Source organism: Rhinopithecus bieti, unplaced genomic scaffold (assembly GCF_001698545.2).
Source record: "Rhinopithecus bieti isolate Rb0 unplaced genomic scaffold, ASM169854v2 scaffold_25940, whole genome shotgun sequence".
Classification (NCBI taxonomy): Eukaryota; Metazoa; Chordata; class Mammalia; order Primates; family Cercopithecidae; genus Rhinopithecus; species Rhinopithecus bieti.
In genome coordinates, this window is record NW_016811810.1 from 1,297,755 (window position 1) to 1,323,362 (window position 25,608).

Sequence of the window (25,608 nt, forward strand, 5' to 3'; positions counted from 1 at the left end):
CACAACAGATTCACATGCATCTCCTAAGGTGCTGGAACACTGTCACTGTGTTGTATTCTCTTTTTCTATTGTGGATTATATCCAGGTCCAGGAAATGTGCAAGATTCTTCCAAAAGAAGACTTCTGAAAGTTGATTTTTAAAAATCAATTTGTTGGCCGGGCACAGTGGCTCACACCTGCAATCCCAGCACTTTGGGAGGCCAAGGCGGGCGGATCACCTGAGGTCAGGAGTTTGAGACCAGCCTGGCCAACATGGTGAAACCCCGTCTCTACTAAAAATACAAAAAATCAGCTGGGCATGGTGACAGGTGCCTATGATCCCAGCTACTCGGGAGGCTACGGCAGGAGAATCACTTGAACCCAGGAGGCGGCCCAGGACGGCGGAGGTTCGTGGAGCTTGAGAATCCGGGTGCCACTCGCACTCCAGCCTGGGGCCAAGAGCAACTTTGTCCTCACAAAAAAAAGAAAAACAAAAAAAACTAGGATGGCGCCTGGGCCGCAGTGGGGCCTCCATGCTGTAATCCTAGTTAACTTTGGGAGGAACGAGGTGGGCGGATCACAAGGGTCCAGGAGATCGGCGCCTGGCTTCAACACAGTGAAACCCATCTCTACTCGGGGGGGAAAAAAAAAAATATATGAACATAACTAATTATCTACTATATATATATATATATTATATATATATATATATTATTAGCTGGGCCTGGTGACAGGCGCCTCCCAGCTACTCAGGAGGCCGAGGATGGAGAATGGTGTGAACCCGGGAGGCGGAGCTTGCAGTGAGCTTAGATCGCATCAAAAAAGAAACAAAAAAACTAGGATGGATTTGGACTTCTTTCTTTGTGCAAGTATTGTATGTGTATTAAGGAGTTCCTTCATCTTACTCTGCAATAGAATGAAGCACAGGTTTTAACATAAAAACTGTTCACATTTTCTAATAGAAAATATTGATGCTAAATTACTCCATAATGTATTGCATATGTCAACTCAATGCTTTGGCTACCACATGAGATTTTGTTTCATTTTGGTCTCTTTTGAATATTCTAACAGGTACACAAATTTATCAATTGGACTCAGATTTCCTTGGTAGCACCGAAAGAGGACAGGGCAGAGGGCAGACAAAGGCAAAACTGACTAGGCTTACTTACTAGCTGGGTGACCAAAAGCAAGTAATTTTACTCTCAGAGCCTAGTTGACTTGAGTTTTTGTCAGATTCGGTGAAGTATTTTGTATACAGAAGGAACTCAATGGCAGCTCCAAATTAATCCTAATTAATTTTTCCTCTTTCATACCTAAGCTATAAAAGATACAAATGAACAATTATGCTACCTTAATGAGTTATATATGCTTAAACAATTCAATGTCATTTAACACAGTTACACATTCATTAATTTATCAAATGTTTATAAAATGACTATCATGTGCCAGGATATTGTAGTGAATAAAACATACATGGAACTTACACAAAGGTAATGGTAAATTTTAATTTAAAAATAATTACTTTGAATGTTCTATTGAGGATAGATCATAAAGTTATATGACAGCGTTTCCATTATCTCTCTTTGTTGTCCATTTACAATGGTTAAGTAACCCCAAATTTTATCAGAAGTAAATGAAGGGGCCAGGCATGATGGCTCACACCTACAATCCCAGTACTTTGGGAGGCCAAGGCAGGTGGATCACCTGAGTTCAGGAGTTCAAGACCAGGCTGGTTAACATGGTGAAACCATCTCTTTACTACAAATACAAAGATTAGGCAGGCATGGTGGTGTGCACCTTTAGACCTAGCTACACAGGAGGCTGAGGAAGGAGAATCGTTTGAACCCAGGAGGCAGAGGTTGCAGTGAGCCGAGATCGTGCCACTGCTCTCCAGCGTGGGTGACAGAGCGAGACCTTATCTCAAAAAAAAAAAAAAAAAAAAAAAAAAAAAGTAGTAAATTAAGAATCCAACTGCATAGCACTATTTTGAAAGAAAATTTGATGTTGAGTGTGTGTGTGCCCATGTGTACTTGGGTGGGAGCACATGCACACATACAATCTGATTTCTCAAACTTCAAAAATTTCCTTTATTTCTTGGACTTTTTTCATGACATCTTCTAACAAATCTCATCTAAAAGTTTTGAATATCAGGGCATTAGGATTAAAAGTCAATTCTCAATATTAAATTACTGAAGATAATAAATTGAGTACCTAAAACCCATGCCCTACTGTGTTGTGGATACAGCAGTGAAGAAGACAGACTTCTTATTTGCTCTCACTGAATGCACACCCTGTTGGTAGGTACCACAGATTAACAACAGTTAAGTATAATGTATAAACAACAGATTAGTGGTTGCTAGAGTTAGGGATGGGATAGCATGTGACTAATAACGCAACAGGGATTTTCTTTGTGTTCACAGGATAGTTCTGCATTTTGATTATGATGATTACATACATTTGCACCTGTGATGAAACTGCACAGAATTACACACAAACACACACACTTGAGTGTGTGTAAACATTAGTGAAATCTAAATTAGGTTTGCAGTCTAGTAAACAGTATTCTGCCAATATCAATTTCCTTATTCCTATATTGTATTATATCATGACTGAAGTGGTAATTACTGGACTGTATACAAATGTCAAAACTTACTAAACTGCACACTTAAATTGATTATTTTATTGTATGCAAATTATACCTCAATAAAACAAATTTTGTGTTTTTAAATGTGTATTATGTTATATTAGAAATGTACGGGTACTATGCACAAGTAAATGGTGCTTTACATGGAAAGCTGATTTAAATTAAGAGCTGAAGACTGAGCAGAAGTAACCTAATTCCAGGAAAGAAAAGGCAAATTATGCAGGAAAATGTTAACTCAGCGGCAGGTCTGGGATGTTCACATCCTGTTCATTCCCAAGAAAGGTATATTTTCAGGGCTGGCCCTTAGTCTCTTAAAAACTAAACCCCTGAAATGTTCTGTCTGATAAGAGCACTTTTGCATACCTGAAGACGGCCAAAATTTGACCACCAACTGGTGAAAAAACTGGCCACCAATTTGAACCAGATAATTTATGCACACACTGTTTTGATGGTAAACACCTGTTTTCTCTCTAGGGTCTGGAATGTGAATAAATGAGGTCAGTCACGTAGGCGGTTGTATGCCTATGAGACTGACCTCCAACACATACCTTAAACACTCTGGCTCAGGCCAGAGTCTCTGCTTGGCAAACCTTTGCATATGACGTCACACTTTTTATTATTATTATTATAATTATTATACTTTAAGTTCTAGGGTACATGTGCACAACGTGCAGGTTTGTTACATATGTATACATCTGCCATTTTGGTGTGTTGCACCCATTAACTCGTCATTTACATTAGGTATATCTCCTAATGCTATCCCTCCCCCCTCTCCCCATCCCACGACAGGCCCAGTGTGTGATGTTCCCCTTCCTGTGTCCAAGTGTTCTCACTGTTCAATTCCCACAATTCCCACCTATGAGTGAGAACATGCGGTGTTTGGTTTTCTGTCATTGCGATAGTTGGCTCAGGATGATGGTTTCTAGTTTCACCCATGTCCCTACAAAGGACATGAACTCGTCCATTTTTATGGCTGCATAGTATTCCATGGTGTATATGTGCCACATTTTCTTAATCCAGTCTATCACTGATGAACATCTGGGTTGGTTCCAAGTCTTTGCTATTGTGAATAGTGCCCCAATAAACACACGTGTGCATGAATGTTACACTCTTTATTAACTATGAGTGCTTCTCCTTCAATTACCAAAAATACACAAGAGTGAAAAGGGGAGAAGAAATGTACACAACTAAATCTTCAAAGCACAGAAAGTAAACCTTCTAATAAGAGAGTTAGACCTATGTTACATTTTAGCTTGTCTGGAAAAGGGCAGCTGATAATTCCCATACTGAGAATGCCAGGCTTAACTAAGGCTTAAACTAAGATTTCCCTCTTAGACCTGCAATTTCACAATGTTTCTTAACTGACAGTTTTAAGGCCAAGAAAATATAGAGAAGTAAGTCAATTTCTAATGATACAATTATCTGAAAACTTGTAAAAATTAAAAAACAAAACTGGAATAAAAATAAAGGGAAGTTGACCAATAAGAAGTATGCCCCGGCACCTCACAAGATTCTATAGTTAAGTTAAGCTTCTATATTATAGAGTTAAGTTGCAGTTCTAGACTCAATATTCTCTTCAACTTCCTACTGAAACTCCTTATGTCAAGGAAACCACTGATTATTTAATGTCATTTAAAAGCTAATGGGTGGACATACTCATTCTAAGTCCTAACTCCGGTAGGAGTAAACAATGACAAACTCACATCAGGCTCCGGCATCTGAAGAGCTGAACGTTTCAACAGTGCTAAAAGATTTCTATACAAGTTCAGCATCCTCAATGCAGACTAATACGACTTCTTGACTAAACATGGACACTGGCCTTCAAACTAACAGCCACCGCCATTTGCAAAAACTTGCCAATGAAATACTTACAACTTAAAAAATGAGAGTTGAGAGAGAAAAAATAAATGTTATATGGCAAAGAAAAAATTTGATTCCAGGGTAAACCATACTTTTCCTGCTTTCTCATGAGTCATTAGCTTTATTGTCAAACCCATTTTTATAAATTCCTGCTCTACAGTGAATAGTGTTAATAACAAGATTCTAGTTTATTTTTAGAGCATGCTGATTACTGTATTTCAGAATATTCACAAATAGGTCAAAATATTTAGTGAGTCATTGAAATTTCCACATGGGTAGTCACATTTAGGCCATCTTTTAATGCAACTATGTGCATCCTTAATAATTATGTCCAACCAGTAATATAACGCTCAAAAACTTGTCAGTGTTTTCCTTGTGACCCCTCCCAAAATGGACTTGGATGAATTTTCAGAAAGAGAAATAATAAAATTAGGGCATTTTATTGTAATCTATCTATTTCCCTCCCTCTCTTCTTTTCATGGGATAGGAGTGGTGGTAGAAATAATTTAAACATAATAATTTTATTTCTGCCCTGGCTAAACCAAATATATACATATATATGGTATGTATAAAATATAGGTATTTTTAGAAACTGGGTCTTGCTCTGTCATCCAGGCTGGAGTACAATGGCACAACCATGGCTCACTGCAGCCCACACTCAAGCACAAGTGGTCCTTTAGCCTCAGCTTCCCAAAGGGCTGAGATTACAGGCACGAGCCACTGTGTCTGGCCCCATTAAAAATACTGATTCATCTGCATAGAAATTAAAACAGAGAACACTAAGGAGTGTGTTCAGTATGTGCCAGACATTTCTAAGTGCTTTGATATGCTGTTTCACTGAAGATTCACAACAATCCCCTCTGCCCATTTTCCAGACTTTTAAAAAAAAAAAAGGGCCGGGCGCGGAGGCTCACACCTGTAATCCCAGCACTTTGGAAGGCCGAGGTGGGTGAAATCATGAGGTCAGGAGATCGAGACTATCCTGGCCAACATGGTGAAACCCCGTCTCTACGAAAAATACAAAAAATTAGCCAGACATGGTGGTGGGCGCCTGTAGTCCCAGCTACTCAGGAGATTGAGGCAGGAGAATCACTGAACCTGGGAGGCGGAGATTGCAGTGAGCCGAGATCGCACCACTGCACGCCAGACTAGGCAACAGAGCAAGACTTTGTCTCAAAAAAACAAAAAAAGGAAACCTAAGATCAGTTAAGAAAATGAACAGACAAGCTACAGACTCAGAGAAAATATTAGCAAAACATAACATGACAAAGGGCTAGTATCCAAGGTATATGAAAAGTCCTACATTTTAAAATCATAGAGACAGAAAGTAGAATGGTGGTTGCCAGGGGCTGCAAGGAGAGGACAAATGGGGAAATATTGTCTATAGACTTTCAGCTTTATAAGATGAAAAGAGTTACAGAGAAGGATGGTGGGGATGGTCGTGCTACATTATGAACGTATGTAGCACCGCTGAACTGCACACTTAAAAATGGTTAAGATGGAAAATTTTATGATGATTAAGTATGTGTTCTACCACAATTTAAAAAAAAAAGGAGACCTACTAACATTCAATATGCACACGGAAGAATAAACAACGCAAACAACGATTAGCTGGTACTCAGAGAAGTGAATATAAAATCCCACATCATTCAACCACATACCCACCCAGTCAAAAGGCTAAAACAAAACACTGACAACATCAAATGTGGGATAGAATGTAGAGAAACCAGAACTCTCATACATTACTGGAGGGAATATAAAATCATACAACCGTGAAGGATCAAAGGGTAGATACAAATTTCATTTAACATGAAAGTCCCAGCCCATGTTCACAAAAATGCTTGTCAAAGACTGTTCCTAGTCATCTCATTAATAGTTTAAAAAAAAAAAGGGAAACAATCCAGATGTTCATCAACAGAAGAATGGATAAATACATTACAATATACTTACATAACAGAATACTACTCAACAATAAAAAAATTACTGAAATCTCAAAAACATCATGAGAAAACAAACTTCACATAAAAGAATATGCACTATAAAATCTGTTTATAAGAAATTCTAAAACAGGCAAAACTAAACTACGGTGGGAAAAACAGAGGAGCAATGGTTGCTTCCCATGACTGGGGGCAAGGATTGACTGGGAAGGGTCAGTGGGAAACTTTCCTGGGTGATGGTCATATTCTACACTCTACAGGGATTCAGATTATTCTGGTGAATGTACCTGTGAAAACTCAGTAAATGTATACTTAATATTTATGTATTTAACTGTGTATAAATCAAAACAAAAACCATAATTGAATACTGAATTCTAGGTTAACGATACTTATGTTGAAGTGTGCTGACACTTGAAACTTACTTCGAAATGTACGAAAATTTAAAATGGATTAATGGCTAAAGGGATGGAGGAGATAAAACAGTTATGTGGGCCGGGCGCGGGGCTCAAACCTGTGAATCACCAGCACTTTGGGAGGCTGAGATGGGCGATCACGAGGTCAGGGAGATCGAAGGACCATCCTGGCTAACACGGTGAAACCCTGGCTCTACTAAAAAATAAAAAAACTAGGCCGGGCGATGGTGGCCGGGCGCCTGTAGTCCCGAGCTACTGGGAGGCTGAGGCAGGAGGAGATGGGTTAACGCCGAGGAGGGCGAGCGCAGTGAGCTGAGATCCGCGCCAGCTGCACTCCCACCCCGTGGCGGACCAGAGCAGAGATCCATCTCGCAAAAAAAAGAAAAAAAAAAACAAAAAAACCTCAAACAGGTTATGAACATGAATGGTAGAATCTAAGTGGTTGGTATGCTAGTGTTCATTATAAAATTCTTTTAACACAGCAGTACATCTGAAGTTTCATAATACAATGTCGTAGAAAAAATAAATTTGAGGTACAGAGAAATAATTTCCCCACAGTTAAATTTAAGCAATTGATCAGAGTCATCACACTCAGCCATGAAGCTTGTTGACGCCAGTAAGTCTCCACATAGTGACCTTTACCTTCTTATATACTATTAGCAGAACAGTGAGAATGACATTTTTTGCAACCTCGATCTGAACTCTGTCATCCCTTTGCACTTAACTTTCTCTGGCTTCTCAGTGTCTTCACAATCAAGGTCAGATGACTGAAAAGGGCACCTCAAGCCATCCCTAACTGTCTCATCCGTTACCCTGCCCTCCAGCCACACTGGCTTTTTATCAGCTCCTTGAATCTCCAAGCTCCCTTCTACAAGGGGCCTTTGTATGAATCCAAGTGTGATAAGGCAATTAAGCATCATAACGATTCAATGACTTAGGATTCCAACAGCATTGCTAAAGGGACCTGCTATATAAACCAGGACCAGATTCTGGATGCATTATAACAATTATTCTTACATTACTGAGGTCACAAGAAGGTAAAGGAAAATGGGGCAGAGTGACGAAATAAGAATAAATACAAGCTAAGATCCTGGTAGAAGCCATGGGCTGTAAGATACGGGAACAGAGGACATGTATGCTCTCAGCTGGCTGAGGACTGACCACTGCTCCTTACTTTCCCAAAGTGAGAGAGCTTATCTTAAGATTCATGTAGTAAGGCGACATCTTCAAAATCTACTCAAAGGGTCTCCATTTGGTAGTAACTTCTGTTTCCCAGCAAGCAAATACAAACCTTTAGAGGAAAGAATCCCCAAACGAGGCCCTCAAGATTTCCACATGTGAAGTTCAACAAAACAAGAGTTCAGAACTGACACACAAGGAAAAAAGTCACTGTGAAACCCACCAACAACAAATGTGAAGAGCCCAAGGACCTCAGACGCTATAATTCACATTCAGAATAGACATTCATTATATATGGAATGGTAAAAGAAATATTAATAAAAGGCAGAGAGATTAGCAAATAATAAGGGCCATACAAAGTGGCCCGGCAATTTAAAAAAAAAATTTAAATCATAAGCAAAAAAATCAACAAATGCACCGAACACAAAACTGGTCACGGTTGAGGAGGGCTGGTAATCTGACAGACTAGACTGATCTGAATTATGTATCCTTTAGAAAGACAAGAAATTAAAAACATGAACAACAAGTTAACACATAATGCAGAGACTGAGGAGTTCTAACATAGATCTAAACCAAAATCCCAGAAGAAATAACAAAAACTGAGAAAAGGTCATATCGGAATAGACAACATCTAAGACATTTCCAGAACTGATGAAAACGACCCTAGAGGTACAGGTAGCATGACACAGATCAAGCAAGGGAAAAAAAAATTAAAAAATTAAAAAAAAAAGAAAGAAAATCCATGACTCGTTTGTAATGAAGCTGCAAAAACCAAAGATAAATAAGGATCTTCAAGCCATCCAGAGAGAAAAGACAGGTCACCTACACAGAAAGACAAAATGAGAGCTGAGTTCTCAACAGCAAATAAACAATTAAAGACAGTAGGAAATAACCATCAAAATGCTGACAGAAAATGCCTACCCTGATTTGTGTACCCAGCAATACTAATTTTCAAGCAGGGAAAAAAAAGAATATTAGAAAAATAGATCTAAACAACACAATTAATAATCTTGAATGGCTATTTATTGAGCCTGTGCCAAACAATTAGAGAAGGCACATTCCACTCAAGCAAAACTGGAACCTTAACAATATCTAAATATGTGTAAGATGATGAAACAAGTCCATACAGAACTTAAACAATTAGTATCAAATGAGCCACAGTCTCTAACTACAATGCAAAATTATTTTCAAAATGAGCTAAAGAGATAAATTATTAAATCCATGGATGATCACTTTTCCATTTATACCAACAAGGTAGACTGAATGTCCTGACCAACCTCCTAGCTGAGAGCAACTAAAAATGCTGAACAAATTAATTTTTTTTAATCTTCTTGAATGCTTACATGAGCTAGGAAACAAAACAAAACAAAAAATACTCAAGTAATGACAGGAATACAGAAGTGTATGGGAGAACATAAGGTCAGCTTTTACCTTAAGGGAAGAACTGAAGAATAAAAACGTTGTAAAAGCATGACAACTGGCAAACAAAAGCAAGCATGGGAAGGATAAAAACAAAATTCAGGGTAACATAAATCATTGATTTAGCCTAGAATTCAGTGGAAGTATGTTATGTATATATGTAACCATCTTAAATGTTTGCATCAAATATTAAAGACTTTAAAGGTCAGAGAATGCGTATCATCACATTCTGAGACCATTATAAAGTGATTAATTTATCTCATACTTCAGTGAAGGTTCTCACACACAATACTTACGTAATGTTTCAGCTGCATTCTCAGATAAATATACTCTGGCTATAGAAAGCTGATGAGGACAATTACTGATTTATCTGCGCCCCATTTGCACATGTGTTTAAATAGCAGAAAACTCTGGATTCCAAACTGATTTTGTAACTTTGGAATTAAACCCTTTCCCAAGTTTGGTGCTGAATGTGTAGGACAATATATGGATCACTCATAATAGTTCTGGAATTGCCAAGCATGTGGCAGGGCAGATTCTGCATTGAGACTTTACCAGGAGAAGTCAAATATTTAATTACGTACCAAACCAGCAATAAAAACTCATACTATATTCCAAATTTTCTTGCCAGATCAGGGTAAAACTTAAAAATATGCTTTTTTTCCACACAAATGAAAATTATACATGTTATACACATGGCCTGTTTTAAACAACAGCATTTAATGCTGTTAATACCTTCCGCATCCATGAACAGTTGTACCTCCCTGTTAATGAGGGATACATAAATTTGAAACTCAGTACATTTAACCTGTTGAAAGACATCTGCAACACCTCTAATTTCTTTCTTGTTACTGTAATATGCCTATAAGCATCCTTGTACATGTATGCATACATGTGTAAATCTTACTATTTCTGTTGAATAAATTCATAAAAGTAGAATTATTAGGCCCAATCATAGGAAACTGCCAAGGTTTCAACTGTTTTTTACTTACAGTAAAGATGGCAGTCAATAGGGTCACCCAACAAACTGGAGGACATGAACATATTCAAGGCTTTTGGTATACTGGCCAATTCATTAACTTTGACAAATCATAGTATTTTGTTGTTGTTGAGACAGGGTCTTGCGTGGGCCACCGCAACCAGTCAATCATAGTATTTTCTTTCTTCCTCCCTTCCCTTTTTATGACTTTGGTACCACCTTTAACTCCCTCCAATTACCATTACTTGAGCCTGACACACTGGCATGGAAAAACGACAACATTGCCAATCACCAATGGGAAAGGAATGTGACCATGACTATACTTTCTTTTAAAATGTATGTACATGATAAACTATTATAAAAGGATACACAAAATGAAAGTGATTATTAGAATACAGATAATTTAAGTAATGTTCTAGAAGTATTTTTTGAACTTTCTAAAAATGTGCCATGCCAAGCATGGTGGCTCATGCCTGTACTCCCAGTACTTTGGGAGGCCAGGGCAGAAGGACTGTTTGAGGACAGGAATTTGAGACCAGCTTGGGTAACACAGCAATACTCCCATCTCTACAAAAAATTTTTAAAAAATCAGTGAGGCATCATGGCATGCACCTATAGTCCCAACTACTCAGGAGGCTGAGGCAGGGGGATTGCTTGAGCCCAGAAGTTCAAGGCTGCAGTGAGGTATAGTCATGCCACTGCACTCCAGACTGGGCAACAGAGCAAGATGCTGTCTCTGTAAAAATAAAATAAAATTTAAATAAATATTAAAATGTACTCAATAACAGATTTTAAAATTAAAAGACAAAAGAGAAACTGTAGAAACGAATGACAGCAAAGAGTGGGGTGGAGGAGCTGAAAGGTTCTACAGAGTACACATAGGAAGGAAAAAGGAAAGCTATGCACCATCCCATAATGTGCAGCTCGCACTTGTATGGTGACATGCAAATGGCAAATGCTGAATCCTCTAAGTCTGCTACTGTCTACAGACTGAAATTCAAAATGTCGCTGGGCAATTATATGGCAGACAATTTTGTCTCATTTAATGAACGTAATAGTCCTATAGGATAGTTATTCCATATCTATATTTTAATATATAAAACAATTAAGCAAAAAGAGACTCAGAGTAGTAAAATCACAGAGCTATTATACACAGAACAAGCACATGACTGTATTCACTGCATTTTCCTTTAAGTAAAATTTCATTAACACTTAACTATACTTAGTGAATGTCTTGATCAGAATTTTTTTTAGACCACTCTGACTGGATGGCAGTATCAAGGATAGACTGAATTTTTAAAAGGTTCATTACACTTAGCTTTCTCTTGGGTTTTAGAAAAACCGCTGAACTGAATTCTATAGACTACCGTAAGATATGTCCTATTAGTAAAAGAAAATCTGGGATACACTGGTATGTGCAGTACTCACTTTATCATATAGGAAAGTCTTCCAACAAAGAAAAAGTAGGACAACCTAGTAACAGTGTGAACAAGGAACAAAAAAGTTGCAGACTTTTAGGTTAGCCTAGAAATTATAAAAAGGAGTCACTTAGGCCTATATTATGCATTCCAGAAATCAGTGTTACTAAAGTACCCATGTATTTCCTTGGTGGGTAGAATATTTTTCCAAGAAATAATATCAATAGTGACACAGATCACATACCAAAAGAAAAATGTTAAATAGAGTTATTTAAACTCTCATTATCTCCTTCGGCAAAATACGAAGTTCAACAGACTGCTAAAGGATGAGATGTAACAGTACATCAGAACCAGTCTGTAAGCTGAACATTATTTTTGCAATGAGTAGGCTTCCAATAAGCTCAGCTGGAATCTGAAAATGCCTTCTTAATCTTTCCATTTTACCAACTTAAATTCCTCTCTTATTCAACTCTGTATTATCGTAAACCCTCAAAACTTGTCACCAATCCCTTACCTCAGGGGTCCCCAAACCCTGGGCCATGGATCAGTACCAGTTAGTAGCTTATTAGGAACCAGGTCACACAGCAGGAGGTGAGCCGTGGGCAAGCAAGCATTACCGCCTGAGCTCTGCCTCCTGTCAGATCAGCAGTGGCATTAGATTTTCACAGGAGCACAAACCCTGTTGTGAATTGCACATGCGAGGGATCAAGGTTGCGCGTTCCTTATGAGAACCTAATGCCTGATGATCTGAGGTCAAACAGTTTCACCCCAAAATCATTCCCCTACACTCCATCCCCCAACACCCTGTGGCTCTGGTCTGTAGAAAAACTGTCCTCAAAACTGGTCGCAGGTGCCAAAAAGGTGTTAGGTAAAGCAGCAGTCCCCAACCTATCTCCTATGTCACGACTTCTTCACAGACAAGATGAAAACAGACACACCCCCGCCAACAGCTGGAAACTTCCTTAGCTTCCTACTTTCTCAGCTTGAACCTTTTAAGTGGTAACATCTATCATTATCTCACATAGAAAAATATAGAACAACTTACCTTCTTACCTCCTTCTTTTGAATCTAATTCACCATTGCTCTTTCATGGCAGTAAGTGCCTAGACTTATATAATAAGCCTTTTTCTTCCTTATTTTCATATCCTGTTTTAGTTCAATCTCTGGGTCCTATCAAATCCATCCACTAAATTTGCGTATTATAATATACTTTCACTTTTATCTAATTTCTTGCCAGAATGATTGAAGAGCCTCTAAACATGCTTGCAACCTTTTAAAAATTTAATCTATCCCTGATAGTGCCATCTAATCACAGTGGTCTCAAAAACAACTCTGGTTACGGCATTCGCTAACTAAAGTTTTCAAATGGCTCCCAATATCTGCAGGAGAAAACCTAAACCCCTGTTTACATGATGTTTGTGGTCCCTCTCTCAACAAAATGTTATGAACTATTTTAGCTAAGACTGCACCACATTTTCTCTCTCCCCTCCATGTTCTTGTCTAGAAAACACAACTCTTCTTTATTCTACAAAGTCGGAGACTCCTCAAATGATGCTTTTCAGTGAAGCCATCTCAATACCAAATCTACACTAGGTCAGCAGACTCTTCTATGCACAGTCACATCATTCGTGCTTACTAACAGCAAAGGATCAAACATAAAGTCACTGTTTACAGGAATCCTCCACTAGACAGAAGAATTTAAAGGTGTGGATTATGTGATTTATTTCTGCATTTCAGGTCCGGAATAGTTAATAAATATTTTTATTAAAGCAAAAAAAAACTACCAAATACAATTAATGACAAAATTATATGTACAAATGTCTTTTGATGCTTATTAACATTTTGGCCTTTTACCTTATATATATTTATTGTCTATCTGATGCTTTACGGGGTAAAAAGCAAAGCAGATCAATTTTATATGGGTATAGTCGGCTCTGCAACAATCTCTACCTATGACAAATTCGTTGATATTCAGGCATAATAATAGTATTTAAAGCTCAAGAAATGATTGTAGACTTACTGTCTCCATACAATAGAAGTTATCTTTTAAGATTTGCTCAAGTATACACAAGCTCGCAAAGAACAAAAAAATTAGTAATTTCATAGTGGTTAAAAGATTCTTATTGCCATTCAGCAACAAATTTCTATTCCTCCAAATGTGAGCTTTAATCAAATTTGAAAATAAAAATACGTAATAAATAGGATTCAAAGAAACAAACAAAAAAGTATATTAAAGCAGCCTCTAATACCTGTTGATAGAAGAAATTCAAAGTTGGCTTATCTTCAGTAAACTGGTTTAGAAATCCTTTTGGCAAATAACGAATTCTCAATTCATATCTAAAATAATTCACAAAACAGAACAATTAGAAATTAGTCATTTTCTCAATTTACAGTCTACAATTACAATATTATTTTGAGTATAGCATTCCTAATTACTCTGAAAGATGATTTTAAATATAAGCTAAAATCAATTAATCTTTAAATGTAATTTTTAAACATTTTAGCATGAAAAAAGAGCACATATCATAGATGTGCTACAGCTCAGTGATTCCAGGAAACAGAGAATAGGACTTCTGAGCCTTAAGAGGCCTCTTAAGGCCTCTTGCTCAGAAAGCTAAGCTTTAAGAATGGATAAAACAAACCAGCATCACCAGAATGCTCTTTATCTTTCTCATTCTCTCTTTATGTGTATGTGTGGCTCTACCCATATGAACACTCTAAATGTCTTCTGGCAAACATATGCACACAATTCGGTTGCATATATACCTAGGAGCACTGGATAACAAATACATCCATTAGCTTTAGCAGATATTATCAAACAGCATGCCGAAGAGTTTGTAACAAGTCAAACTTCCACCAACACCATGGGGATGTTCCAGTTCCTCTATATCCTTTTCTCTACTTGGCATTTTCTAACTTTTTTGTTTTACTCACTCTGATTGGCATACTGTAATAGTGCATGGTGATTTTAATTGGCATTTATTTGGTAAAAGTAATGAAAGTGAGTATTTTCACATGCTTTTTGGTCATTTTGTATCTTCTTTTGTGAAGTACCTGTTGAGTTTTTTATTTTTTCTGCCCAGGCTGGTCTTGAACTCCTGGTCTCAAGGGATCCTTCCACCTTGGCCTCCCAAAGTGCTGGGATTACAGGTGTGAGCCTCCACCCTTGGCCATGTTCAAGTTTTTGTCCTTGTTTTCCTACTAAATGGTCTACCTTTTCTCCTTCACCACCTACTGATTTGTAGGTGTTCTTTATATATTCTAGATTTGAGGCCTTTACCTCCTATTGATTTGTAGGTGTTCTTTATATATTTTAGATTTGAGGCCTTTGTTAGACACAGTGAATATCCTCTTCCATTCTGTAGCTTAATGGTATTGTTTTTTTAACCACTCAACAAAATTTCAATGCAATCTTTTGAGGAAGCAGTTTGGTACACATATGCAAGTTCTGCTAAGACTTATAAATGTCCACTTTATTAAAATAAAAAATTGCCAAACAATTTGGTTCCATTTCACTTTTACTCTCAGAAGGAGTTCAGTAACTTACTGTAGATATTCTACACTGGGTTATTATACAAGTATAACAGATTTCATTTATTTTCAACTTAGGATTTACCAGGCACATAACTACTTTATGCGCACTATTTCTCTCTCTTTGAGACAGGGTCTGGCTCTGTTGACCAGGCTGCAGTGCAGTGGCACAATCTCAGCTCACTGCAACCTCTGCCTCCCCGGGCTCAAGTGATCCTCCCACCTCAACCTCCCGAGTAGCTGGGGCTACATGCACATGCCACCATGCCTGGCTAATTTTTGTATTTTTAGTAGAGCTGGGGTCTTGCCATGTTGCCCAGGCTGGTCTTGAACATCTGAGTTCAACAAATCTGTCTGCCTCAGCCTCCCAAAGTGCTGGGATTACAGGCGTGTGAGCCACCACATCTGGCCTGTGCACTATTTCTCTTGATCAATTTAATAATCAGAGAAGAAAGGTATAATTATTTGCATTCTGCAGACTAAAAAAATGCTCAGCAAAAAATTATTAGTTCCAGGGTTACATGTCATTGATTCAAACAGGTCTAAGGAGGCTCTCATTTTATTTATTTATTTTTTGGTGGCAGGAAGTTCCCATATTAAAGATAAGGAAACTGAGGTTCAAAATGAAACAATGGGCAGCCTGGCTCCAAATCCATTCTTTTTTTTTTTTTGAGATGGAGTCTCGCTCTGTCACCTGGGCTAGAGTGCAGTGGCCAGATCTCAGCTCACTGCAAGCTCCGCCTCCCGGGTTTACGCCATTCTCCTGCCTCAGCCTCCCAAGTAGCTGGGACTACAGGCGCCCGCCACCTCTCCCGGCTAGCTTTTGTATTTTTTAGTAGAGACGGGTTTCACCGTGTTAGCCAGGATGGTCTCGAACTCCTAACCTGGTGATCTGCCCATCTCGGCCTCCCAAAGTGCTGGGATTACAGGCTTGAGCCACCACACCTGGCCTCCAAATCCATTCTTTTAACATCCAGCATTCTGATGCTGATGATGATTATCAACTAACATTTTCTGAATATTTAGGGTATGACAGGAATTGTGATAAGCATTTCACACAGATGATTTCTTTTTAGAGAAGCATAAGGAACATGGGCTCTAGATAAAGATCACCTACGGGAGGCCATGTCACTTATTCACTGTCAGCTATCACTTCTCTGTGCCTCAATTTCCTTATAAGGATGTTACAAGAAGTAAATGAGTCAGTAGACACAAAACACCCAGAACAGTCACTGGCATATCATAATAAATGGTTTCTAAGGTTTATCGAATTATTAGTAATAACTCGATAACTGTTTATTCCAGCACAGATCATGTCTCACGTAGAGCTGGAGGTGCTGGAAATTCAACAGTGAAAATTCAACAGTGAATAACAGGCAAAGTGCTAGGTCTCAAAAAGTCTGCATTTTTGTGGCAGAAGTCAGACAGCAAATACACAAATATATGTGAGATGGCAGTCAGCGTCATAAAAAAAAAATCAAAGTAAGGGGAATAACAAATGATTATTATTTTTATAAAGGATACTGAATGATGGACACTGATATGATATCTGAGCAAAGATCTAAACAAAGGAGATGAGGAAGGGCGTTATACAGTTATGTACAGAGAAAAAGTGTTCTAATCAGGTGGAACAGACTATGTAAAGGCCCTGCTGCTGGAGGATGCTTGGGAAGACAAGTGTAGCATGAAGGCAGTGAGTAGAAATGAAGCTTCACACAGACCCTTACAAGTCATGATAACAGGGTTCTTTCTCAATGAGAAAGGAAGTCAAGGGCACGCTGTGCACAGAGAAGTGACATCACAGGATTTTCATTTTTCATGATTAGGGTATATACCATGCAGAACAGACAATGGGGACCAAAGGAAGAAGTAGGGAGACTAGGAGGAGACAGCAAGATTCTGGGTGAGAAATAATAGCCAGGTTAATATTCACCTTATGTCCACAGATTGACAAGACAATTTTAGGGAATTACATAATCTTCCCTAGATCCTACAGCTATTTAGAGGTAGGCATGGGATTCCTCTCCAGCAAGAACATGAATATTTAAAGGCACAATGAAATGAAGAGAAGGCACCTATGTCTTAAAAACAGAAAGGAATTTAACTCAAGCCTGCTTATGTGAAGTTAGACAAGGCCTTAAAATCATGTTAAGAATTTTGATAGGAGCTAAACGACAACACATCCACATAAAGCAGGAAATAAGACACTGGGGACTAACAAGAGTGGTGGATGGGAGGAGGGAGAGGATCAGAAAAAATACCTGGTTGATGAAATAATCTGTAAACCAAACCCCTGTGACATGTAGTTTACCTATGTAACAAATCTGCCCATGTACCCTTGAACCTAAAATGAACGTTAAAAAGAACTTTGTTCCCTGCTTCAACACACTACAGTCTAGCAAATTTCACACAAAACCCTACTGAAACTTTCCTCAGTCCTTAAACTGCAATGTGTGACACCATGTTCTCGTGCCCCACTAGAGCTGACATCCCTACTCTACTCTCTTACACAAAACTCACCATTTTCTTTACACGTCTGTTTGCCATTTTAAGAGTCTAGTTGCATCCTGACACATATTTCCACTTCTCTGCTATATGCCTCTCCATGGATTCCCAACAGCAGCTAAATACTATGCCCTAAATAAAATCATTCTTCTGTTCCTACTCTTAGGCAATATGTTCTTATTCATGTCATTGTCATCTAGCTTCCTCAGTCTTACCACCAAATATGAGCAATAAGACACCCAAAAGTAACCAACTGAGGATAATGAGGAAGAGGGTATGTTTTTGAAAAGCTGAGTTAGATTAAGAATATGATAGTCCTGATACTGAGAAGGGTTAGCTAGCTAGTCTGTCTTTAGTGAAGTAAACAAAGCATTAACTTCACACAACACAGATGCCCTCATAAAAAAAACTGGTGTGAACAGTCTGTTCTTACAATAGACTTCCAATTTTTTTAAAAAAAGGGAAGAATGGAAATGAGAAATTTATCATTTAGCAACAATTATAGTAATAATCACTGCAAGACAGAATCATCAATGAATGCTAAGATTAGTGGGTGAAAACGAGAAACAGAATGTTGTAGTATCGATGTATCTTCCCAGAAGATATTTCTTAATAATAAAGGGGAAACAGTAACCTTGTAGTGGTGAAACCTGGCTTCCATTATCTTAACCAAATGATCCAAGTTAGAACCATCTGTAAATTGAGTTGTGTCATCATTATGGACTTCCTGATACAATGCAACAAGAAAGGTAGGACATCTTGACTGTGGCAGTTTTGCCGCACATGCATAACCTTAATCATAAAAACAATATCAAACTCAAATTGAAGAACACAATACAAATAACCAGTGAGTATTCTTCAAAAATGTAAAGGTCATAATGACACAAATTAAGGAACTGTCTCAGATTAGAGAAGACTTAAGGAGACATGACCATAATGTGGTGTTCTGAATTGGTCCTGAACCAGAAAAGGAACAGTAAGTGGAATAATTGGGAAATGTGAAAAAGTCATATAGATTTGTTACTAGGACTGCATCAATGTTAATCTCCTGGTTTTACTAGCTAAATTACATAAGATTTTAATATTTAAGGAAACCGGCTGAAGGGTACACAGGATTTCTGTGTACTATTTTGCAACTTTTGATATTATATTGAGAATTTTTAAATTCCCACAAATACAAGACTGACCCTTTTGTAGCTGTGGTGACAAACACCCCCCCCAACACACACACACACACACACACACACACACACACACACACACACACAAAACCAGTTTTAAATCAGCTTGGTCAATAAATACCAGTTGTACAGCCACAGACCCACTCGAAACTAATTTGAAAGCACCTTTAATCAATCAACTGATAACTTGCCTCAATGAACACGCATCTGCAGGTCAACTGATTGGCAGCTCCTTCTTTAATTCAGTCAAACAGGAACTAACTCTAAAGAACATGCTTCTAAAGACGAACAGTCTAACTTGTGTAACCATGTGTCTAAAATTGATGCCAACCCATTCCCACCTCTGAAAGTTGGCCAGTTTCTCAATTTCATACTTCCAAAAACCTTGTACAGTATCAGTAGTGTGTTCTCCTCAGGGAGACTGACTGATCAGCTCAGCTTTTCCTTAACAGTATAATAAAGCCTCTTTTTTCCGATTTAATGAATGATCATGATGTCAGATTCGGACAATATGTAAGTAGTAAAACTTTTTTTTAAGCAAAAAAATCATTATGACCAAAATCAGGATATCAGTTACCTCCAGAAGCAAAGAATAGAGAATGAAATTGGGAATGGGCACACCTCTAATTTAATGGGCTACAATTCATTAATTCATACAAAGACAATAAATATGTTGCTGATAGGAAACACATAAACAAAGAGGGGGCACTACGTACCTGGTAACAAAAAGTCTAGATGAATATATTATCATCATGAACTTATACATACTTAACAACATAGCCTTAAAATCATAAAGAATCACAAGACAGAATTACTAAAAAAAAAAAAAAAGTACATCAACAATTACAGTTGAATAGTTTCTTCTGAGATGAGCATGTAGCAAAATATATGTGTATAATATATACATTGAATACATTAAATGTCACTTTTCAAGCAAAGTATGAACAATATAATCTTCAAATAATATGACAATAAGCTTGAAAAAATGTACACAAACACACTCGCCCTCTTTATAAAAGAACATACCACTTTTTCAAAAGGAATGAAAATATCAACTAAGTACTAAGGCACAAAGAATCATCAACATAGTTAAAAAAGAGTCAACACCATAAAATTGTTATTCTTCCTGTAATGCAACAAAATAAATCCATAACCAATAATCTTTTGTTTTATAAGCACATATGGCAGAAACCTAAACAACACACTTAATCCACCCCTTGGTTTCTTCCTAAAATCTTGAAACAAATATCAAAACACTGATTGATAATAAAACACTATCTAACAAAGTTGTGAGACACAGACAAAACTAAAATGACCATTTATAGTAAAATACATTTATTGGTAAACATGAATGAATGAAAACAAGTGAGCTAAGTGTTCAATTTAGAAATAAGTGGTAAACAGAATAAAATATAACCTTCATAATAGGAATATATTATAGAGTAAGAATTAACTCAGTAAAGATGACACAAAGGCTTTGCAGAGAAGACATTAGAAGGCATCCAAGACAATGGACACAGATGTCACAGACAAAATCCAGATGAGGGAACCTGTAGGACAAGCAACACAGCTTCCTTCACAAACTGCAAGTAAAGGGGAGAAAGTGGATGAAGATGCTATAGATTACAGAAGACTGAAAAGACAAAGGGCACACCTAATTTGGATCCTAATTCAAATAACTTATCTTTAAAACTTTTGTCATGATATTTAATAAACAAGTCAAACTTTGAATACTGATGGGATAGTTTATGAAATTAAGAATAATTTTGGAGATTTTAACAATTTTGGTTATATTTTAGAGCTGTAGTTCTGAACCTTGAGAGATTCTGCCCCTTCCTGTTTCCCCTAGGGGACAACTGGCAGTAACTGGACACATTTTTGCCTGTTAAAACTAAAGAGGGTGGGGTGGTGGGCTCCTATCATTTAGTGGGTAGAAGCCATACAACATATATATACAAAAGCTCCCCACAACAAAGAATTACCTGGCCAAAATTTTAATCCATGATTAAAATTTAAAAAGCAACAAAGGAAAGCATGTTGTCATGTTATGGACAGACCATTGTGAAGTCTAAACTATTTCCATCAATTTATAACTTTGTCACCAAAAAGGAGTGGATGCACTGCTCATAAAAAATCTGAAAACAAAAATTTCTAACATTTCAAGATTTCTCCATTAAATAAAAAACTGATGTTAAAATATGAAAATACATTTCAAAATCAATTATATTGAAAGGAATGATCATGGAATATGGAAATTCACTGACCAAATTTCAACAAATGTTTACATAATTGGTGACTGGTAATGAAAAATCAGTATCATGGTAAGGCACATACAGACAGTGGTATCCCTTCTATTTAATTATGCATATCTTTGTCAAGAATACTTTTTGCTATGACAACCATTAAAAGCAATAACAAAATAAATAAAACCTGAAATAAGACCTTTGAATCAGAAGTGGGGCACGGTGGCTCATGCCTGTAATCTCAGCACTTTAGGAGACAAAGACAAGAGGAGTGCTTGAGCCCAGGAGTTTGAGATCAGCCTGGGCAACATAACAAGACCTTGTCTCTACTAAAAATAACATAACATAACATAACATAACATAACATAACATAACATAACATAACATAACATAAATAACATAAATAACATAACATCAGCCGACCGTGATGGCATGTGCCTATGATCCCAGCTACTCGGGAGGCTGGGGTGGGAGGATGGCTTGAGCCCACGAGGTTAAGGCTGCAGTGAGTCATGATTGCACCACTGCACTCCAGGTTGGATGACAAAGACAGACCCTGTCTCCCCTCTCCTCTGCCAAAAAAAGACCTTTGAATTAGTGTAGTCAAAACTATAAACGCTGATCACAGTGGCTAAGGCAGAAAGACCACATGAGGCCAGGAGTTGGAGTCCAGCCTGGGCAACACAATGAGACCTCGTCTGTACAAAAAAATTATTTTAAAAATTAGTTGAGTGTGATGGCAAACACCTCTAGTCCTAGGTAACTGGGAGGCTGAGGAAGGAGGACTACTTGAACCCAGGAATTCAAGGCTACAGCGAGCTATGATGGTACCACTGCACTCCAGCCTGTGTAACAGGGCAAGACCTTGTCTCAAAACAACTATTTAACCAAGACTTTCTTTAAAAAATAAACCATACTAGGCCGAGGGCAGTGGCTCACACCTATCATCCCAGCACTTTGGGAGGCCAAGGCGGGCAGATCATGAGGTCAGGAGATCAAGACCATCCTGGCCAACACGGTGAAACCCCATCTCTACTAAAATACAAAAAAAATGAGCCAGGTGTGGTGGTGTGAGGTTGTAGTCCCAGCTACTCAGTGATGCTATCTCACATCACTGCAAGCTCCGCCTCCCAGGTTCAAGCGATTCTCCTGCCTCAGCCCCTCTAAAGTAGCTGGGATTACAGGCGCGCACCACCACGCCTGCTAATTTTTGTATTTTTGGTAGTGATGGGGTTTCACCATGTTGGCCAGGCTGGTCTTGAACTCCCCGTCTCAAGTGATCCACCTGCCTCAGCCTTCCAAAGTGCTGGGATTACAGGTGTGAGCCACCGCGCCTGGCCCACTGCATGCTTTTAAATTTTCTACTTTTATGTATATTTTACTGCCTACATTATACAATCAATATGTTAACCATAAGTGAATAAATAAAAAATTGATTAAAGAGAGACAACATAAGGCTGATAGGGAGACTTAACAACGTAAAACATGCAATATCTCCCCATGTTATCTCAAAATTTTAATTCAATTCCATTTTCAGTACTTTCAAGGAGGAGAGAACTCTTGGAGAAATAATAATTCACTAAAAACTAAGAACTTGGGGAAAGAAAATAATTCAGAGAGGAGCCTTGCCATGATGCTACAAAGCCATGAGAAGATGAAAACAGAGAGGAAGGTAAGTGGGAGAGAAGAGAATCAGAAAACAGGAAGACACTGGAGGAGAAAGAACAGGGGAAGAATTCAACTGTACAACCCAGGACTAAATAGTAACACTGGTGGGCAGGGCTTCCTCTTTCATTTTCTTATATATTGCTGTGGCAACCCAGTACTGTACCAAATGCAGGGGGAAGGGAGGGAGAGCGAGCGAGTTAAGGTGAAGAATGTAAGATTTCAAAGGAAAGCAGGCATGCTGAATCAGCTGTTTTCAAAGGAAAGTATTCACCTTGGTACTGTCAGTGTCTGGCACAGAAGCATTCAGTAAATGTTTAATAATAAATCAGTAAATTTGCTTTCTCAAATGCCAAGAAAGGCTTCTCCTAGATTTGGTCCTCAAATCCCTGAATTCGACATCTGAAAGGAATAGTGATATCCAATTAACTCAGTCAGAAGCCGAACAGATCACTCTATGTAGGTGATTTCAGACAATCAATATAATTTAAACTATAATTCACTTAATTATTTAAGTGAAAAACTTCACAGTTTAAATCTGTTGGAAATCTCCCAAAGCTTCATACCTTTTACTGTATTATAAACTAGATCTGGTAGCATAATTTAAACAGTTTTGCCTGACTCAAGCTCCTAACAAATACTACCTACTTAACTAGGCTCTCCCAGCATCCCAGAAACAGGTAAGCTCCCACCTGCCCCTGGACTGACTGGGAAAGCGTTGAGGACAGGCTGGGGCACACATGCACACTTCAGGAGTGATTTTCAAACGCAGCCTCAGACCCTAATGGTCAACACAAGTACCCCTGGAGCCTGTGTGGGGACTGGGAAGAGCTGGCGGCTACCCCAGCCACGGCTCTGGGCCTTCCAGTGACTTCTGAAGGAATTTACCATTCCTTTATTTACATGTTCTATGTGGTCTTAACCAACATGTGTTCCCAACAATCTCGTTAGGTGTTTTCACTTTTTACTTTATAAAAAGTGTGTCATACTGTACGTCATATTCCAGGACTTTTTAAAATTGAGGTAAAATTCACATAAAATATTAACCATTTTAAGATGTGAAAGAAAATCAGTGGTATTTAGCGTACTCACAAAGTTGTGCTAGGACTTATTTTGTCACATGATGTTATACAGCTAAGCTTCATGCATATTGTTACTCATACCTGTAGTTCATTAATTTTGACTTGTGTGACATTCTACCACCATGTGAATAATCCCCAAGTGACTTAACTGTCACTGCTTATGCCATGAACATTATTGCAGTTATAGCCTAGTATAGAAAGTAGAGCTAGAGTCTCTGAAAGACAGAACTTGAAGGAGAACTGCAGGATGGTAGGGCATGTAATCACTTGACATTCAAGAGAATGCCAAGCTGGATTCCCAGGTGGTTTCACCAATTTATTAAAACATTCTCCCTAGCAGTGCAGGTGAAAGACTGTCAGGTCCACAGCCTCTCCAGCTTCAGAGTGTCAGACAGTTGACTTTTCGCCAACTAGAGGTAGAGTTTCACTGAGCTATTGATTTGAATTTCCCTGATCAATAAAGAAGCTGATAGTGCCTTCTATGTTAACTGGCCAAACTTATTTTTTCTTTTATGAAAATACCTTCATGTCTCTTGCCTATCTATTATTGAGGTGTCTGGATTTTTTTTTTTTTTTGGAGATGGAGTCTTGCTCTGTTGCCCAGGCTGGAGTGCAGCGGCACGATCTCGGCTCACTTTTGCAAACTCTGCCTCCCAGGTTCAAGCAACTCTCCTGCCTCAGCTTCCCCAGTAGCTGGGATTACAGGCGTCTGCCATGATGCCCAGTAATTTTTGTATTTTTAGTAGAGACAGGGTTTCACCCTGTTAGTCAGGCTGATCTTGAACTCTTGACCTCAGGTGATTCGCCCATCTTGGCCTCCCAAAGTGCTGGGATTACAGGCATGAGCCACAGTGCCCCGTCAGCAATTTTTATATTGATCAGAACTCTTAACACCACCCTTTGTTGACTGCGTGTGTTACAAATACCTTCTCCCACTTTGCAACTTGTTCTTGTACTTTGAAAATGTATCTTTTGCAGAATGTCTTAATCTTAGTACAGTAAAATTTGCCATTCTTTCTTTTTATAGTGAACATTTTGGAGCTCTTAAGAAAATCTTCCTAACCCAGGGCCAGAGACACATTCAACTACACTTCCCACAAAACATGTTTTTTTAAAGTTTTGCATGTGATGTTTGTACATCTCATAGATTTGTGTACTGAGGTAGGATCCAATTTTGTTGTTGCTCTTCTTCCTACATGGATAGCCATTTATCAATCCAGCCCTTCCTTTCAACCAGTGACATGTCATAACACAGAGCTCTCTAAGGTCATTCTGCCTGAGACAATTATGACCAAATACGTGTACAGCAAGCTAGCTTACCAAGCTGTTTAAAGAGTGAAGACCAAATGAACAAGTCTATATTTCAGGTTTATTCAACAGTATGAATAGAATCTATAGCAGATAGCACAAAAGAACAAGCTATGTCCAAAAATGTCATGGAAATCAAAATGTATACCCCATTATATTGCTGAGTCCTGGAACTTTCATTTGACTGTTGAGATCTTACTCCTCAGAATTAAAGACAGAACTGCAGCTGCCTTCACATACCCACTTATGAACTTAGATGTCTGCA

The 25,608-nt window shown here is 38.2% G+C and overlaps 1 protein-coding gene across 1 annotated transcript in view; it reads right to left on the bottom strand.

The window, feature by feature from the left end:
- The window catches only part of PTK2 (protein tyrosine kinase 2), a 368,771-nt gene that overhangs the window by 205,205 nt on the left and 137,958 nt on the right, over nt 1-25,608 (bottom strand). Inside the window, exon 7 of the mRNA XM_017895110.1 lies at nt 14,078-14,165. Within this exon, the coding sequence (XP_017750599.1) occupies nt 14,078-14,165 (88 nt within the window). The remainder of the gene's footprint in view (nt 1-14,077; nt 14,166-25,608) is intronic.